A 20,037-nucleotide genomic window follows, 5' to 3' on the forward strand; every position below is an offset into this window, starting at 1 on the left:
GATAACTCTTTTAGGTGTACCTTTGCTATAAAGTTTATAATAATCCACTTGCAGCAATGCACTGTTTTAAAAAAGGTAAGGGGGGATATATGTAGGATATGTAAACAGTCAAATAAATTGCACTTTCTTGGCTTATTGTTACTTTTAAAAAAAGCCACAAGAAATAAAAAATCACTTATCAATACAAACATGCATGTCTAAAAAATACAAATAAAAAAGGAATACAATCATAGTCTAATGAGAACTGTCTAATATATTGGTCAGCTATTAAAAAACATAAAATGATGATTAACTCTTGTGTATAATTCATATAGTTTTGTTATGTACATGAAACTGAATGCTAGGTATTGTCCGAACTGGTCAAATGCCCCTAAAGTGAGAACAATCAATAAACAACCTGTACACAAAAAAAACAACATGACTAATGTATCATATAGTCCTTATCAGGAGAGATATTGCTTGGAGACAATACAGCATGGCACTTCTACTTAGCATTTCCTGTTTGCCATCTTTTTCTTTTTTTGTTTTTTGTTTTGTTTTAAACACCCTGGGACATTCTGATTGTCAAGAAAACATTCTCAAAGGCAGTCTAAAATACGTAAAGACACGATTGACCTTCCCTTCTTCCCAGGAAGCAATACTTGAATAAAATAGTTCACAATGAACATTCCTTAGTGTTCATAGATTTCTTTCGCACACAAAAAAATAACATCTTTCTTAAAACCTTATTAGAAATTCTTTTGCATGAGTGCCAAAATTCCTCTAATCACTAAGAACCCACCCCCTGAACCCCCCCCCTTAATCCCCCTCTCTCCCTTGTCTTCGTATTCACTGGTTTGTAAAGTGAAGAAAAGCCAAACAAGTGCTTTTAAGCTGGTGCGCTTCCTCCCTTTTCCTTCAGGTGCAATGTGACTTTGGAAGCTTCATTTGAGACCTTGTCCCAGTCTGTAGTCCAAAACCACCAAGGGCATACGAATGTTCTCTTCCCCAGTTTGCGTTAAGGTGCCCTAGAAGGAGCAAATCAAGTTTATTTTTTATGGGGCGTACACATACTTCTTTAGTGTCTTTAACGTGCTCGGGCACTAGTGCAAATTAATTTCAGCTGGTCTGTTTCTGTTGATCCTCCCTCTCTCGCATTCTCGCTCTGTTTTTTTTCCCTCTCTTTCATCCTGGACAAAAGATGTGTTGCCATGGTTTCATCCTTGGTGTGATGCCCTTCAGAGCGCTTGGTTCAGCGGCTGTCAGTGCGCACCGTGATGTCTTGCTCATGGTTTGAAATTCTCGTCGTCGCTCCGATCTGGCGTGTTGTTTATTTTGCGTTTCAAAAGCAGCATCTGTCTATGGGTCCTGCAACAGGCCTGGTCCCTTTTACTCTTGCCTAGGTAGAGAGGAGATAGTGTTTATCAATCAATTTGTGAACTGTTCATTATTAACTCATTGGCTGCCATGGATAGTCAATCCGTTTTGCCTTGGAGAGTTTTTTTTTTTTTTTTTGCGTGATTTCTAATGGTCTAAAAAATAGGTATCAGATTGGAATGCGATGGGTACTGGCAAAAAATGAAAAAAATCAGATCGGAAGTCAAAAAAGATGTATCGGGTACTGTCGTCACTAGGGATATCTCGATCCGATCACGCCATTTTTCAAAGGATCGAAATCGGGTGATAAGGATCGGGTTTTTAATTTAAAAAATAATATTTATGTTTTTCTGATTCATGCTTGTATAGCCTCTCACTTGCCCTCCTACTGCTTTTCTTGGTCAGTCGGCAGCTGGAGTTTGCTCCTTAAAGTTAACGATGTTTTAAGGCTGAGTTATGCTTCTGCGGCAGAGCTATGCTGCCAAGGCAGACCCGATTTACGACCCGTCGCCGTAGCCTGACGTGCATCTCCACAATTTTCTGACTTCGTGTCACGTCATCGCATGGAGACGTGACGCAAGTGGACTGTGATTGGTCCGCTCAGACTGTTCTTTCCGGTCCAGCGCGAAATCACTGCCATTTACTAACATTGTTGTGCTAACGACCATCTCCGCAACCTTCTGCGTCGCCTGCGCCTCAACATTTGTACGGTAATAGCCCCGAATGGGGGAAGAAGGAGAAGAGTCGATGATGGCCTTCCCCACTTTATTGTGGCAACAATTAAATAAACAAGTGACAAAATAAGAGTGGACTGCTGCAACATGTGACCGTTAACTTTCACTCTCTCACTGGTCTCCCTCTCTACTTGCTTCCCGCTAAGTCACCACTCAACAGTCTGATTGCTTCTTAAAGGCGCGCTTAGTTACAGACATTACAGTATGATCAACATTTGTTGTTAAATGTTGATGAGATGAAGATCCACATTCAAGTGTTCCACCTCCGTTGGTATTGTGTGTAACCGGAAGAAAACTAGAGGAAGTCGACAAGAGTTCCCCAAAACCGTACAAACACAACGCCACACCCCTCTGGTGGCTTGGCGGTGAATTACAGAGCAAGGCGTTCCACTGCCGCAGAACTACCGAATGCTCATTGACGCTCTAGTCGCTATGTCGTCACCACAACGCAGAAGCATTATTCAGGCTTGATAGGGTTGCAGCTTATTATAAGATTAGAGTTACTGTACCTTGCTAACGTGACGTTAGCCCTGTGGAGGGCTAGGTTTCTATTAATTATGACTACTGTCGATGCAGGGCTAACGTGTCTTTCATACAGGCTTTATTTCATCTTTAATCTGGGCTACAAAGTGCAAGGATTCGATTGCGGGGGTTGCTCCGCAACCATATAAATGGAGAGCTCTCGCATTGCTGACGTCAGCACTCACACACGTCACTTCAAGCATGCGCAGCCCTGCTACTAAACATTAAAAACAGCGAACATGTCTGAATGTTGTCTTTAATTTACTGTTTTTATAATACTTTTAATTTAAATATGTTTAATGTTTGCATTTTTAGCCTTTTGGAGCAAAAGAAAAAGTGAGTGGGCTTGTACTTTGTCTTACAGTCTGAGGAGGTTGATGGTGTTGATTAAGTGCCAAACTGGCTGTCGCCTTGTAAATACGTACTGCCCCCTAGGGCCTGGCATGAATACTACACCGTTTTCACGCGGAATTGCAGCATCGTTCGAATGGAGACTGAACCATATAAATGCAAACATGAAATTTGTCGTATTCCCGAAACCTCACCATGAAAACAGCCCCAAAGGTTTGCATCTTCGCCTTCCGGTTTCGCTATTACCATATAAAGGCAAGGCAGTTCCACAATACGTCTTGGTGTCGCAGCGTTACCATGTAAACTGCCCCTTAGTGCGTTAGCCCATTGAATTGTTTTGGTGTCAGCTACGGCCCATAGAAAAACCACAGTGGAAGTTTGCATCGTCATTTCCGACGCTACAATATTGTTTATCTTTGGCTGACAAAAAGTGCAAATAATGGCTGTTTCCAACTGGAGAACACACTTTCTCCCTCCACTGAGTCAATGTTCTGCAGTTGTGTTGTCGCACTGGACTATAAACCGCAGTTGTCCTCACTGTATTATGGGATAGTTACATCAAAAGATATTAACCAGTAACATTTTATTCGACAGCGGCATCACAAGACTGTCATAAGATCAAATCAACCATCACGAAGCTTTGAACCAATTGGATTCTAAGCTTCATTGCGTCAAGAAGTTTCATTTAGCCATCACTGCTCCTTTGGGGGAGACAGTCAACTTCCGCTGCCACCTGCTGTCAACACTGTTGTCGTCCAACATGCCGCCTAGCATGCAGTGCAGTGCTACAGATGTAAAAAAAACAATCAAAATTCATTTTCTGTGCTAATTATTTCTTCATTTACAGTTCCAAATGTTTCATTAATTTCTAGTTATGGTATTTGGTAAGACTTTATTTGACAGTGGCGCCATAAGACCATGCCATTTTGTGTCATCCGTCAAATGATCTCACTTTTGAAAGATCCGAGCTGGACATGAATGGAGTTAGTGACATAATAATCTTATGACGCCACTGTCAAATAAAGTTTTACCTATTAACCTGAATAAATCAACAAATAAACTGCACTGGACTATAAGCAGCAGGATTCAAAATGAGGGGAAAAAAGTAGCGGATTATAGTCTGAAAATTACGGTAGATCAAATTTAGACATGTATAATCAAGAATTCCTTTTCTTTATATCACACTTAAGTCCCTATTTGATCAATTTATGAATGAGAAAAAAATACATGTCAAATCTGCTCCAAAACTATACGGCAGATAGGGTTGAATAATTTTGAAAATGACTGTATGTTTATCTGTCTGTCAGTTTGCATATGCACATGGTCGATTAAATATGGGAAAATTGATCACAGAGATTGAATTTAAAAAAAAAATCGGATCTCGATCTTAAATTTGCCCAAGTCTAAGGTCCGACAGTATGAAACTAAGCTGGTTGAGGATGAAAATAGCTTTTAGCCTCGCATGCTTTAGTGTTTCCATTTGCCGCTTGTCTTAAATGATTCATACTCGTATTGAGATATAACGGAAGTCGTGCAAAGTGAATTCAATCTTTGTGATCCAAAAGTCTGAGGATATACAGACAAGAATTATTCAACATAGAGGTGCAAATAGTGCACAGTTGCATATGCGCACTAAATATAAATTGAAAAAAATAAATTAGGCGCTGGGCTTGGCACTTGAAGCACTTCTACCAGGAAAGCATGAAAGCATGGCCTAAAAAAACAGAATTCAAGCAAAATGTGCTTGAATTTGTTTTTAATACCCTGATTGATTTTTTTCAAGGTCTTATACATACACATACATGCATACATACATACATACATACACACATACATACTAGTGATGCACGATAATACATTTTTCAACCGATATCGATTAGCGATAATTTCCTGCCCCTTCCACCCGATAACCGATAATGTCACGCCGATAATTCTATTCAAATATGTAAAATTTTAAAGTATACAAAGATCAAATGTTACTGTACAAAAATGTAATTTAGTGCTATTTATTTCCACATCAAATGTGAACAAGTAGTAAATTCCAACATCTAAACAATGGCAATGACATTGTGTAATGGTAAGCTTTTGGCAACAATTACTTAGAGAGTAAACACCCAAGTTGCACAAAAATGCCTTTAAAAGTAAGTCATTCCTAACATATATCACATTATTACACAGCAAAAACATCTTAAAACTAACAGAATTGGACAAAACTGTTGATTGCGCACATTTGGAGGCTAAATCAAGTATATAATTATCGGATTGCATTATCGGTTGAATTTAGTTTTATCTGGATTATCTGTGTGACGTCATAATTGCCATTATCGGCCGATATTATCGTGCATCTCTAATACATACAAGTATACCTTATATAAGTTTTTGAATGGGTTCTTTTTGTTCCTGCAACTTTAACAAAGCCATGTTGCCCTTGTATAAGCACTAGAAAATTTCTCATTGTATCTCACATTCCACTTGCCTCTGTGTGTGTTAGCTTATGAATGCTGTAGGGTCAAAAGTAAATCATTGAGCCGCTTTCTCCTCTGCTCTCTGCTGCATTCTCCCACTTTGCCTTGCTCGCCGTCCTCCTCCTCCTCATCTTCTTCAACTCTGTTCTGGCTCTCTGTGGGCTGCGATGAACATCATTCAGATAAACAATTACTACTGATTGATGCAAATTGGAAGATTGGATTAATCATAGACTTTGCATTCATGTATGCACTTACGCGGGGGCTGGCAGCGAGTGAGCCGGGGGTGTCGTGACTTCCCGGGTGGGGGTCACTGCTGGAAATTGTCACCTCCACCACCCCCACTGGAATATCTGGAAAGAGAACGGAGACAAGTTAGGCGGTATTTTAGTGAAGGCAATCCAGTAAGAACAGAATTGCGAAGGCATGCTCACTGGACAACATGTCTCAACCTAATTTATAGAAACTCCATCTGTCCGGTTAATCTATTCTATTGTGGTGCTGTATGAAAACTTGTGTTCCTTATTTGCCCTCGATTGCTATCTTGGACACCAAACAGTGGATGACAGAGATGGGAAGAGTTTTCTGTGTGCATAAGCATTCTGTGGTTGGAAAAGCACTTACTTAAGTGTGTGCTGCAGCCTGTGATGCTGCGAGCCAACAACGAGCATGGTGGGCTGTGAGAGCAGCACACAAGCATGCTTTTAAAGAAAAAAAAATACAGAGCAGCCACATCTACTCAGATCATCACTAAAACTCTGTTGTATACATATAGTATAGTGCCAGTAAAAACTTTGGATGCGCTTGCTTGTTAACTCATTGCCTGCCATTGGCAGAGATACTGGGAGGGCTGGAAGTGAAATATCAATATCAAAGTTAATAGTATGGTAATTTAAAAAAAAATTAAAACGGTGGTTGCTTTTTCTTTGGGCTTTCTTAAAATGTTTTGGTAGCGACCACACAGAATGATACCTGCGATGACAAAGAGAAAAATGTATGTTTATTTACCCAAAAATAAAATGCAGCAGTATTTTGCTTTACAAAAAGAGAATCGCAAGGCTTAAGGATAAATGAATTTTCTTAGGAGAAGAGCACTACCTAAATTCTATAAGGTCTTTAAGTCTTTCTTTTTCTCACCAATTAATACCAATTATAATGCTGGAACAGTCCGAATGCGAGCCAAATGTGAGTATTCCCTAAACAACAGATTTTATCACTTAAAATGTAAAGACAAGAGTAGTGCTCAGCCGCGGAATAATTACCACATACAGACAATATGGAATGCCAATACAAATTCCATTTCTTCCCACGTTAAAGAAAGAAAGCGTGACAGACCTTAAAATAATTAACATCATGTTGAGGTCGTGAAAGTATGAAAACACTCAACAAGTGCACTTATATGCTCATATCAATGACAACGAATGCCTGTGTACATATGCTTGCAGACTAATGTGGCCAACTGATGCTGGACCCAATTGGTGGACAAGATTAATTACAGTAATATTTTCACACTATAAGGCGCACCTGACTATAATCCGCCACCCACCAAATTTGACACGAAAAGGGCATTTTTTAAAAGATAATCCCCACTGGACTATAAACCGCAGCTGCCGTCACTGTCTTACAGGATATTTCCACCAAAAGATTTCAACCGTTAATATTTCATTTGACAGCGGCATTCATTGCTTCAACAAGCTTCATTTGGCCATCACTGTTCTTTTCGGGGAGACAGTCAACCTCTGCTGCCACCTGCTGTCAACACTGTTGTCGTCCAACATGCCTCCTAGCATGCATTGCAGTGCTACAGATGTAAATAACAATCAAAATTAATGACCTGCGCTAATTATTTCTTCAGTTACTGTTCCAAATGTTTCATTAATTGCTAGTTATGGTATTTGGTAAAACTATTTGACAGTGGCGCCATAAGACCATTATAATTAAGACATGACACTGCCATGAGCATTAATGAATGCTTATAACAGATGTCATTTTGTGTCATCCGGCAAATTATCTCCATTTTGAATGGATGTAAAAGGTCCAAACTGGACATAAATGGAGTACGTGACACAATTTGCCAGATGACACTTAATGACATTTTTCATAAGCATTCATTAATGCCCATGATAGTGTCATGTCATAATTATGACGGTCTTATGGCAGTCTTATGACGCCACTGTCAAATTAAGTATTACCTATTAACCCAAATGAATTAACAACTAAGCCACACTGGACTATAAGCCGCAGGATTTAAAATTAGGGGAAAAAGTAGCGGCTGATAATCCGAAAATTACGGTATCTTTTTAGTGATTGAACAATAACTTTTATAAAATTGGCACTTTTATAAGCAATACTACTCCAACCGACACACGCTGTAATCCTCCATCTGGATGTACAGTGACTGTGTCACGCCGTGAGATAATGGTCATTATGCAATTTTGTGTTTTTAAGTTTCATTATAAATCAACACCCAAAATTGCTGTAATTTTCTTTCTGCTGCTTGTACTGAAAAGTCGAATTTGAAAGTGCAAGCTCAGATCGTGATTTTATCATCAATTCAATTTATTCATTTCACCAACAGGGATTGCATACGTGAACTATTTAAAGCAGTGCCTTTGTGTGCAATTCCTTAGACTCCCATTAGTGCTTGTTTACAGTGAAGAGAAAGAAATAGCCCCTTTAAATGAAGATAAGTATAAGACTTCATCTTCAAAACTTTGACACCAAAGATTGGTTATCAACCTCCATGACGACAACTAATAATATCTACTCATAAAAAAAAAAAAAAAAAAAAAAAAAAAAAAAAAAAAAAAAAAAAAAAAAAAAAACATCACTCGACCGCTAACGTATATCTAAATATAGTAAAAAATGTGTGTATTGCGCATGTGACACCTACAGAAACAAAAACTAACACACACATTTGCTTCATGGACCTGACTTGATGTGGCTATCATCCGTGCTGGCTCCGTCCCCGCATACGACATGCCAGTCCCTTTCTTCAGCCTCACTATCCCCCTCTCGCCTTCCCTCCATCCTTAGTCGGATTTGTCGCTCTCTCACCAAGTCCCAGTTCCTTACCAGGAACACGCGATGGCTCACCACGAAGTTCCTGACCCACATTGGAACATATCAGCCTTGAGTGATTAATGTGGCCTTAGATCGCGCAATAACGTGGTTCGCCGTTTGATTTGCATACCGCTCATCCCTGCTCAAAGGCTCCATGTCTAGGTGAGGAAAGAGGCTGGCCAAGTCACTCGAGCTCTCCTCCTGAGTGAGGGAAAGGCATGAATTGTTGAGGTTGCATGCTGTACGCCCCAAAAAAACAACAACTTTTGATTGTCTCTCACCGCTGGGTGCTGAGAGGGAAAAGTCCTCTCCTTCAGTCGACCTGCGTGCCAGACGTTCACAATGAGAACCTATTTGAGTACATTGATTGGAAAACATGTAGTGTGCAGAGTAATACTAACAGTAGCGTCGCTTCCTCTTCAGAGGGAAGGCAGGTTGCCTCTGCAGCTATTGGGGAAAAAATAAGTAAAAACTTAAGCGTCATCGTCGTAAATTTCACGATAAAATTACATCAATTATTGACATAACAGCATATGAGGGGAACTCCATTCATAAAAATTCTGGAATGTGTAATTATTTTCCACTAATACAGTGCCTTGCAAAAGTATTCGGCCCCCTTGAATCTTGCAACCTTTCGCCACATTTCAGGCTTCAAACATAAAGATATGAAATTTAATTTTTTTGTCAAGAATCAACAACAAGTGGGACACAATCGTGAAGTGGAATAACATTTATTGGATAATTTAAACTTTTTTAACAAATAAAAAACTGAAAAGTGGAGCGTGCAATATTATTCGGCCCCTTTACTTTCAGTGCAGCAAACTCACTCCAGAAGTTCAGTGAGGATCTCTGAATGATCCAATGTTGTCCTAAATGACCGATGATGATAAATAGAATCCAAATGTGTGTAATCAAGTCTCCGTATAAATGCACCTGCTCTGTGATAGTCTCAGGGTTCTGTTTAAAAAGCAGAGAGCATTATGAAAACCAAGGAACACACCAGGCAGGTCCGAGATACTGTTGTGGAGAAGTTTAAAGCCGGATTTGGATACAAAAAGATTTCCCAAGCTTTAAACATCTCAAGGAGCACTGTGCAAGCCATCATATTGAAATGGAAGGAGCATCAGACCACTGCAAATCTACCAAGACTTGGCCGTCCTTCCAAACTTTCTTCTCAAACAAGGAGAAAACTGATCAGAGATGCAGCCAAGAGGCCCATGATCACTCTGGATGAACTGCAGAGATCTACAGCTGAGGTGGGGGAGTCTGTCGATAAGACAACAATCAGTCGTACACTGCACAAATCTGGCCTTTATGGAAGAGTGGCAAGAAGAAAGCCATTTCTCAAAGATATCCATAAAAAGTCTCATTTAAAGTTTGCCACAAGCCACCTGGGAGACACACCAAACGTGGAAGAAGGTGCTCTGGTCAGATGAAACCAAAATTGAACTTTTTGGCCACAATGCAAAACGATATGTTTGGTGTAAAAGCAACACAGCTCATCACCCTGAAGACACCATCCCCACTGTCAAACATGGTGGTGGCAGCTAGGCCTGTCGCGATAACAAATACTAGTGTGCGATAATGATTCTCATAAATTATTGCGATATGCGATATTATTGCGCCCCCCAAATTTTTTTTAACCAATTTACAATAACAACAATAAAAACCAACAATATTGATACCGCACAGCACCACAGAATAGATAAAATGTGTTTAAAAAATTAAAAAAAAGAGAGAGAAAAAAATTGCACTTAATAACTTAAGCATTTAGGCAAATGAAAACTTTTCCCCGTCATAGCTTCTGCAATGGTGTTCCATAGGGATGCAACGATACAGTTAAGTCACGATTCGTTACGATTTTTGATACGGGGGTCACGATTTTCGATCCGATTCAATACATTTAATGCTCCGTAAAAAAATATAACAATTATATTTTTTGTTTCTTTTTTTTTTTTTTTTGGCTAGCGAGCAAAAATTAAATTGCCATCATATAAACATGCATTTTAGTGCATAATATTTACTGTATGTGCTTACTTCTTACTGATCTGAAAAATGTTTGTACAAAAGTGCTGAGAACAATCTTTACTGTTTGTAAAGTGAGGCAAAGCACACTGTTGATTGCTACAGCTTTCTTAGCAGCTAGGTTTACTACATGAGCAAGACATCCTATTTGTGGTCCGAATCCATCTGTGTCACGTACTGAATTAACAATATTTGCAACATTATCTGTAGTCACTAGTATGGAATGATTTGGCCTTCCTAACTTCCATTCAGTCATGACAGTTTAGAATTTATCGATGTAGTATATGGACTACGTAACCCATAATCACTCTGTGCTCACGTAGCCAATGGCATGGGACGTAGCACATCTAGTGTGCCATTTCATGATATCTAGTGTGTGCGCGCATTAAAAAAGTTAACAAGCGCCGCTGAAGTCACGTCTGCTCATTACTACACAACACCAGCATATGACACAGCGCTCTTAATTTCAATTAGCTGTTTATTGTCAAAGCGAGGTTGTTCGTAGCAGCCTAGTCGGTAACAATGTTTTGGCGGACTTCATTGTAAATATCCGGCGTTGTGCCGAAAAACAGCCACCCGCGTGAAATGTCACTCCTGACAGGAGCGCCCACACGTCAACGACACCGGCGCGCTGTAGATGGTCCACAGTCACTCCGGAGCACTGATGCGGCCGGTATACATTGAACAACAGGATATAATGGGAACGATTGGCTCCGGCGCTAGTTTTTGCCGGACTTGGAACGAAGATGCATTTTGCGCAGTTGGTAACGAGGAATCCGAACTTTTAACAGCACGTCTGCCGCACGCGCGCACGCATGTGCACGCGAGGCGATAAATCGCAGCGGAAAAATTACCGCCTTCATTTTCATATATCGCGCGATAGATGGAATTATTGCATATTGCGACAGGCTTAGTGGCAGCATCATGGTTTGGGCCTGCTTTTCTTCAGCAGGGACAGGGAAGATGGTTAAAATTGACGGGAAGATGGATGCAGTCAAATACAGGAACATTCTGGAAGAAAACCTGTTGGTATCTGCACAAGACCTGAGACTGGGACGGAGATTTATCTTCCAACAGGACAATGATCCAAAACATAAAGCCAAATCTACAATGGAATGGTTCAAAAATAAACGTATCCAGGTGTTAGAATGGCCAAGTCAAAGTCCAGACCTGAATCCAATCGAGAATCTGTGGAAAAAGCTGAAGACTGCTGTTCACAAACAATCTCCATCCAACCTCACTGAGCTCGAGCTGTTTTGCAAGGAAGAATGGGCAAGAATGTCAGTCTCTCGATGTGCAAAACTGATAGAAACATACCCCAAGCGACTTGCAGCTGTAATTGGAGCAAAAGGTGGCGCTACAAAGTATTAACGCGAGGGGGCCGAATAGTATTGCACGCCCCACTTTTCAGTTTTTTATTTGTTAAAAAAGTTTAAATTATCCAATAAATTTTGTTCCACTTCACGATTGTGTCCCACTTGTTGTTGATTCTTGACAAAAAATTAAATTTTTATATCTTTATGTTTGAAGCCTGAAATGTGGCGAAAGGTTGCAAGGTTCAAGGGGGCCGAATACTTTTGCAAGGCACTGTATATGCTAATGCAGCCGTCATATCATAATTATTTTAAATATTAGGATGAAAAACACCTTGAGATAAACAAGTGTAACAGGTACGGTGCGTTGCATAAGAAACGTCCTCCCCATTGCCTTCAAGAGAGTACGGAAGCGACTGGCTGCTAGCCCGGGCTTTTGGCCGTGGTTACCGTGCTTTCCCGCTAACTGGCCGCACGGGTTCGAGTCCTGACCTGATCAATTGAGACACCACCGCTAGACACCCTAAACACGCTGGAGTTAACTCTTGTAGTTGGTGGGAAATGTTCATAATAGTGTTTACTAACCATTCATTTTGTTTAAATGTGAAATCGTATTGGAGGTATTGCCTCCTCGGCAGCCACCCTCCTCAAACATGTTTTACAAGTCGGTTGGCCCTCTTCCTCTAAGCCGCCGTCGTCTGTTACTTTTCTGTAGCCAGTATTCCCATACCAGCGATTTCGTTTCCTTCGATGAGGGAAAAAATTCAGGAGTTTCACCTCCTCCACCATTCGTGTAGTACAGCTGAATCACTGACACTAAGAAACAATCGGTTTGGTGGGTGGAGGGGGAGGTTTGAGCCCTGCAGCTGCAAGCGAGGAATTTATCCGTACATTTTTGGGACATGAAAAATAGCCAATACCGTAGGGACTGTATGACGGAAATTTTTGGCGTTTCTAAACAGTGATATTTTCATACCACGGCGTACCTTTAAACCAGTAATCGGCACATGTCTAAAATGTAAAAAAAAAAATCTGTCATAGAGCAAGAATTCGAAGTAACATTTTATAGATCAAAAGACTATTTTTGCTAATTTAAAAAAGATTACCTTGCGTCCACATATGTGGACATCAAATTTTGGGTCATGTAGGCCACAATTTAACATTTGGTATATAAGTGTGGCCTACATGACCCAAAATGTTAATTTGTTGATTTAATTGTTAATTTAACTGGCGTCTGCCAGGTGTCACTTATATATATATATACCGTATTGGCCCGAATATAAGACGATGTTTTTTGCATTGACATAAGACTGAAAAAGAGGGGGTCGTCTTATATCGTTATACCCATTCACGACGCTAGATGGCGCCAGATATCATTGAAGCGATGTTCTGTCATGACAGCTCTCCGCTACTCCAGTTTAACCAGTTTGCATTATTTAATAGCAAAATAACATGCTTTTTCTCTAAAATATATTATTATCATTTGTTTCTGATGTACTGTAATTATTTTCTGTATAAAAATTAATGTGGTGTCCAAAAAGTCTTTTTTTCAAACTTGAGTCTTGAAAAAGCGGGGGTTGTCTATATTCGGGCCAATACGATATATATATAAATAAGGGGTGTGTATTGCCTTATATCTGGCGATACGATTCGTATCACAATTCACAGGTTACGATTCGATCCCGATTAATTCTGATACAACACTTGAAGAAAATTATTGCGATATTTTATATATTACTGAAAAAAACTCATCAAAATGGACATACAGTTTTGATGGTTTAGGAGAAAAAGTTTGACACACATATAATAAAAATAGATTTAAATGTTCTCGTGTGTATGCTGAACCTTTGTTTTACCTGATTGTGCTGCCAAAGCCACATGACATCATAGGGTAACTGGAAATGAATCCTCTTCATTCTCAAGTACTTTCCTGGAAGAAAGAATCACTGGATTAGACGAATAGTCATGCTGACTTTAAACCCTGCTTTTCACGTCCATTATTTTCTAGACTCACCAACGTGGATGGGTGGTGGTAAAAGGCTGTATTCCCGTTCACTCGGTTTGTCCTCTGTGCTCCCTCTAGAGAAGACCTGCGACTGGTAAGGGGGGCTGAAAACAAAGGTTAAACAATAACTTAATGAAATTAAAGGAATGTTGAACCTCGAAAAGGTTTGTAAAATTTTGGAAATCAAATGAAAAAACATCGTACAAGACGCAAGTCTAGATTGCAGAAAAAAAGTGATATCAGACCGGTACTGGTCGTGCGACGAAAGTATATCACTAAACCACAGCAATTGCACATGTATAGATTGTAGACAGCTCAGTGGTCAACGCTCCTGGTAGTAGTGGACGTGAAAGATGACCGAAGAGGGCGAGTACTTGCACTTTTGCACACAGTGTGACGTCACAGAGTGCATAATTTCAAATCCTCGCGTCAGCAGGAGGATATTACTTCCAAACACGATTACAATCAAATAAGAAGATACTTGGATAACACACTTCAACCAAGGGTACACTTCCATTTCAACCTATCTTAAGCATGAAACAGTTCAAAATTGTATGTTTGTTAAAACTTAATGTTTTTACTCATATTATATCATTTTTATTAATGTAGGGCTGAACGATTGATTTTACATCGAAATCATTAATTTTTACATCGCAATTTCGACACCGCCACATTTTATTCAATTTGCGCTCGACCGACCCAATATTTGTTATGCTAAACTAATCTGCTCATTTTATCCCCATTTCAACAAGAAATATTGATATTTCACAAACCAATAGCACATTCAGAAAGAGTACATAATTTAATACTTTGACGCCAATTCTTTTTTTAATTCAGATTTAAGAATATTTTACTTGTTTTTTTCTTTCAAGTAAATGCTAAATCAAGTTGACAAAGTTAAAAATACTCTCTCTCTCTCTCTCTCTCTCTATATATATATATATATACATATATATATATATATAAAATAAAAAAAATATAATGAAAAAAATGATCTATAGAATGTTATGTATCATGCAAATTAGCGACAATAGGCAACTATGGTAACAAAAAAAAAAACACAAAAAAAAACATTGAGGCTGCTATGATCTGGTATGTGCATCATTTGGTAAAATAAACATCAAGGAGTTAATGTGATCCCAATAGATTTACTGTAACTATGAAGGGATTCAATTTATCCACAGTGGCCACGGCGAATATGCCATATGTCTAACATGGCTGAACCCAGTTGCTCCCTGTTCAGACCAACATAAGGTAAGTTTCTGTTTGAGCTAATATGTTTGTTTCTGCATTGGTTATTTAGTTTAGAAGTATATTTAGCCATTTATATAGCTATAGCTCAGGGGTCGCGTTAACCGAATAGTTTCCGTCGTTGACCGTTTTTTTTAAAACGGTGACGGAAAAAACTGAAGTCCATCTGTCATTTTGACAGGTTGCAATTCACACCCCAGACCACAGGGTGGCGAGTGAGCATATTAATTAGCTATTGTCTCTCTTGATGCATGACGTCGTTGGCCTTACTCAGAAAAATGTCAAGGCAACTGAGTGTTTGCCTGGCACGGCCAGACTGTTCTCCCTGTATTTTTCAAACACTGAGAGAAAAGTCTGGGACACAGCATCTCGAGTAGGTACAAAGTCAATCGATAAATCAGATTTGTTTATTTGCGTGACGTGTTCTTCACGAGCATCGTCACTCTTGCGCGCCGAAAGTCGTCTCTACAGCAACACGGATGGCGAAAGGGAGAGCTGAGAATATGTTCCAATCCGCGGTAAATTCAGTTTTAAATGAGCTAAAACACATCGACACGAGTCATTGACAACAGTCTGTCTCGCGATAGCCATGTTGAATAAACTCCGTTCTCCTCGTATGTTTACTTCCGCGCGCAAGTCCCTCGTCCTGCCCTCGTCGCTTCGCTAACGGCACGTCCGCCCGTCTCTGATTGGTGCACTCCGCTGTCTGTTTGCCTCTTGTTAAGCTTGTTCGGACAGAATATTAATTAAAAATGAATGAAAACTAAATACTATTGAATATGTCATTATTATCATTTTAAAAATGTAAGTGACGGGTAAAAATAGATTATGACCGGATTTTCATGACACTGTCAGTCAAAATGACAGACAACGAAAAAGTCTAGCGCAACCTCTGCTATAGCTATATATTAAGTTCTAGCTAATCCATTAGCATTTTATAGCATTTAAGCTAGCGGACTTTTGCAAAGCATGTTAGCCAATTGTTCTTTTGTTGTACATAGATCTTCATTTATTTACTTTTTTTATTTCATTTGAGGCTAAGCTAAATTATTTTAATTTAGTTTTAAATACATTTATTGCTCTTGTGGAATGAAAGTGCAATTCTGTGTAGTTTGAAGAAACACTCAAGAAATTTATTTTGTATTCTTATTTAATGCTCTTTTGAAAGTGTAATCTTAGCAAGCCAAACTAAATATTATTGCAACTAGAAACAATTGTTTATGTTTTACACATCCTATCTCTCATATTTTTTTCTGCAACGCATTAAATATTTGTAATCCGATTAGTCGAACTAACTAATCAATAAATTAATCAATTACCTAAATAATCGCTAGCTGCAGCCCTAAGTGCAACTATACAACTACAACTTTAATTAAAATATTCAGTTATATACAGTATATGTATGCCAGCAAGCATAAGTTTTTCATACCAGTTTTTGAAAATATAAAGGACTGCATAACACTTGAGTGTCAGTGCAGTATTAGTCCAAGCTCATCTTTTGATAGTATGATTTAATTCCATGTCATATTTATAAAAATGACAGATGAGTCTTTAATTCTGCCGTTTAGATCCTCCTTTCATTATAGTGCTCTGGCGCCTCCATCTTGGTGATGATGTCAGAGAATGAATAATTTCAGTGGATTTAGTATTGAGCCCAATGGAGGAAGAAGCGTTTTTCAGCGATTCTGGTTCAAGTTCTTTCAGGTTCTTTCGAGTGATATTGTCGATCCAGAGGAAGCCTGTGGCATACAGCCATATATGTTTGAGTCATATTTGGAGGAGGAGGAAGATTCAGAACGAGAATAAGGCGACAGAGACAACAAACACGAGGCTGATGACTAGAGCACACAGCAAAATGTCATCATTGTTTTTATCGCTCTACTCCAATATTTTTACAGAATATTCTTTGTATCTAAGTATTTTCCCCTGATTGCTACATAAATTGTATGGTCATGATAATAACAGCCTTTTGCTAAATGGAACATGAGATATTAAAAATGCATTTATTCAGTAGCACAGGGCTAAATTACTGCATAATGGTCAAAACTGCTGACCTCTTAAACCTCCCGAACGGTATTTAATGCCAATGGAGTTGGTCCGGCTCATGTTATTCCCCTGCGGCGACCCAGAGACGGAGAAAAAAGCGTAAACAAAAGAGTAGTGTGAGAGCTAGGGTACATGCTAACCCGAACCAAGCTGCTCTTCCAAGTCACTTCCTCGCATAACTAGTTTTCGCATGACAGTTAAAGGTGTACAATGTAGGACTGATGGCGGAAAATAGAACTGCAACTACATCAAAATATTGACTAACACAAAATCCCTCCCCCTTTGGGGTACCAGAATACTGCTTCACATTGGAGAACCTGCAGTGAAATAATCTTTTACGTTCACTTTTTATATACCTCGGTATATCTTATTTTTAATTTTCAAGGAAGATGCTTTCAATAATGCCAATATTTAGTAATGACGATTAAAATAGCTGTGACACGATGTCCAAGTTAGTTTATGTCACCATGACCGAAGTGAGAGAGGGTTACTTTTCCTCAATGTATAAGAACACTGGCAAAGAAATGTATAATTTGGTAATCCATTGACAGCATCCACAAAGACAACTGCTCCATCCCTTTACATTTCAATTACCGACTAAACATATACCCACTTAAAGACTATCTTATCTAGTAATGCATATCCTTGTTTTGATTCTCTTGTTGTTGTTTTTTTTTAATTTATTCTATTTATTTTTTTAAATCTGTCCCAATCAGCTGCTTGACACGGAGAATGGGAATCTGAGGGCCCTATTGATCTGACCAGTTTTAATGTATCACATGCCGTTATGGCGTTACATGTCAGAATGATATACTCCCATTGTGATGATTATTCTCTTGTTGTCTTGAATACTTTGAGATATGGAACAACGTTTTTCTTTTTTTTACATGAATGGTAGACATAATTCAAACTGTTTGGCAAAGTTGGTGCAGCCTTAGTTTACGGGGCGTACAGAGCAGTGTTTTCGTCAAAGATGACGATAACGAAAATATTTCGGCAATGAACAATTTTTTTCATGACGATGACGCGCTGAAAACGTGTCTTGGGAGACTAAAACTTAACGAGATGGATGCCAGTTATCGTCTGACGACAGAAAAATGAGATGTAAATTTGCCATAGTTCTGTCATAAATATCACAATGTCATAAATTCACAATGTCTGATATTTTCTTATTGTACTAATATGTGTACCGGTAGTTAGAACGCATTTAGCAGTGTTTGGTCGTGTCACTCATGTGACGTGCTGTGCTCCCCTTACACACACGCTCTGGTGAATAAGCCTGTACCCATTCCAGGCTCATTTTGTGAACTGTGTCAGGTGCTGCTTAGTACGTTTTTCTTTCTTATCTTGGCTAGATATGCCATGTTGCTCTAGCCTTTAAAGATCTGTGCTGAGTGATCATCACACACTACACTAAGTTGTAGCGTTAGCATAGTGTTCGCGTTAGCATTAGCATTTAGCGCGGTGACTCTGTGTCTTCTTAAACTCTTGGAAAACATTTTACATACAGTTCGTGGTGTCCAGGTGAGTTTAATTAGTTGCAAATATTGTGATGTTTTCCTGCTAAGTGAGTATTATCATCATGAAAATGGTGATGTCCTTGTAGACTCTACAGTTATGTGCTCGTCTGTTATTTTCATGATGAAATTATTGGTAACCTTTTATTTAATTATTCATGGACTAAAACTTAGGAAGTTTATAGACAAAAACATTTTGATCATTTTCGACTAAAACTAGTCGAAGAGGAAAACATTTTAAAATGGCAAAAATATGACTAAGTTTTTTTGTCCAAAAGACCAGGACTAAAACGAAAATTTAAATGGCTGCCAAAAACAACACTTGTAAAGAGCTTGGCAAGTCAGACGAAGACTGGTAACTTGTCTCGTGATTGGTTGATGATAAACACGGAAGCAAAAGAGGAACGAATTTGCAACGCATAAATCTTGTTTTAAAATGGAAAAATAACCGATAAACTATTGAGATCCGTTTTAGACGCATTTCCAAAAAACATGTTATTATTTATTTAATGAATTTAATGAATTTGTTTTTATTTATTTAATGAATTTAATGAATAATTGAAGTGCAAAACCTACATTGTGCACCTTTAAGAATGTTTATCAACTGGGCCTCAACTTGGCTTGTATAGCTAAAGGATTCCCAGTTGGCAATCGTTCAAGAAAGAGAAGAGCAATGGACTTACTCTGTCATTTTGTAATCATCAGAGTAAAGACCAGCACTCAAAAAGGTCTTCCCGGGAGGACCGTCTTCGCTCCTGTCTCTTTGGACAGCTGCTGGTTGGGATGCAGGCTGTTCGGCAGCCAACTTGCCGAAACATTCGGCTGGCGTGTCGCAGCGCCCCGACTCATCCTCAGCGACACTAAAGGGAAAGCATGAAGCGAGAGATAGAGCGACAGGGAGGAAAAAAAAGAGAAAGAAGAGGCACTGGTTTAGCACACAGTGCTGAAATGTGGCCAGTTAATATGGGAGTATGTTACACAGCAATTAGAGTTTTAATTGTGAGATCAATTGTTTGGGATTGGGGAGTGTTTACCTGTCATGACAGGGAGAAGCGTCATGTTTTCTCTTCCGTCCTCGCTTCCTTTTTGCCTGCGGCTCAGAATCTGTCACCTGCTGCACCAAGCAGACACCCGCTCCATCACCCGCTTTCCTCTCTCCGGCGTCGCCGTTATTACGAACGAATCCTCGCAGGATGTCAGGTGACGATACAGGAGGAGGCAAAGTGGACGGCAGAGGACGTTTCCTTGGTCGACCGGGTCCTCTTTTGTTTTTCTCATCAGTGCTGTGTGTTTTTGGCAAAGCTTTGAGCTGCCCGCGGCTTCTTGGGTCACCTTGTAAAGCTGCAGTCAGTGTAATAGAGAAGGAAGAAGCAGGGAGGGGTGCGGGGT

At 39.3% G+C, this 20,037-nt stretch overlaps 1 protein-coding gene across 4 annotated transcripts in view; it reads right to left on the reverse strand.

The window, feature by feature from the left end:
* Nucleotides 1–810: 810 nt before the first annotated feature.
* The window catches only part of LOC130914986 (histone-lysine N-methyltransferase ASH1L-like), a 48,390-nt gene continuing 29,163 nt past the window's right edge, over nt 811–20,037 (reverse strand). For 2 of the 4 annotated variants that reach the window (XM_057834607.1, XM_057834609.1), the window contains exons 4-14: nt 19,683–19,989; nt 19,332–19,508; nt 13,844–13,938; nt 13,686–13,759; nt 8,893–8,938; nt 8,773–8,813; nt 8,622–8,692; nt 8,359–8,534; nt 5,687–5,781; nt 5,440–5,590; nt 811–1,378 (exon numbers count right to left, since the gene is read on the reverse strand). In XM_057834607.1, the coding sequence (XP_057690590.1) occupies nt 5,456–5,590; nt 5,687–5,781; nt 8,359–8,534; nt 8,622–8,692; nt 8,773–8,813; nt 8,893–8,938; nt 13,686–13,759; nt 13,844–13,938; nt 19,332–19,508; nt 19,683–19,989 (1,217 nt within the window). In that variant the 3' untranslated portion in view covers nt 811–1,378; nt 5,440–5,455. Of the gene's footprint in view, nt 1,379–5,439; nt 5,591–5,686; nt 5,782–8,343; nt 8,535–8,621; nt 8,693–8,772; nt 8,814–8,892; nt 8,939–13,685; nt 13,760–13,843; nt 13,939–19,331; nt 19,592–19,682; nt 19,990–20,037 lie in introns of those variants that run through there. The other 2 variants (XR_009063036.1, XM_057834610.1) reach the window with 2 other exon arrangements.

The sequence above is a fragment of the Corythoichthys intestinalis genome, chromosome 4 (genome assembly GCF_030265065.1).
Source record: "Corythoichthys intestinalis isolate RoL2023-P3 chromosome 4, ASM3026506v1, whole genome shotgun sequence".
Classification (NCBI taxonomy): Eukaryota; Metazoa; Chordata; class Actinopteri; order Syngnathiformes; family Syngnathidae; genus Corythoichthys; species Corythoichthys intestinalis.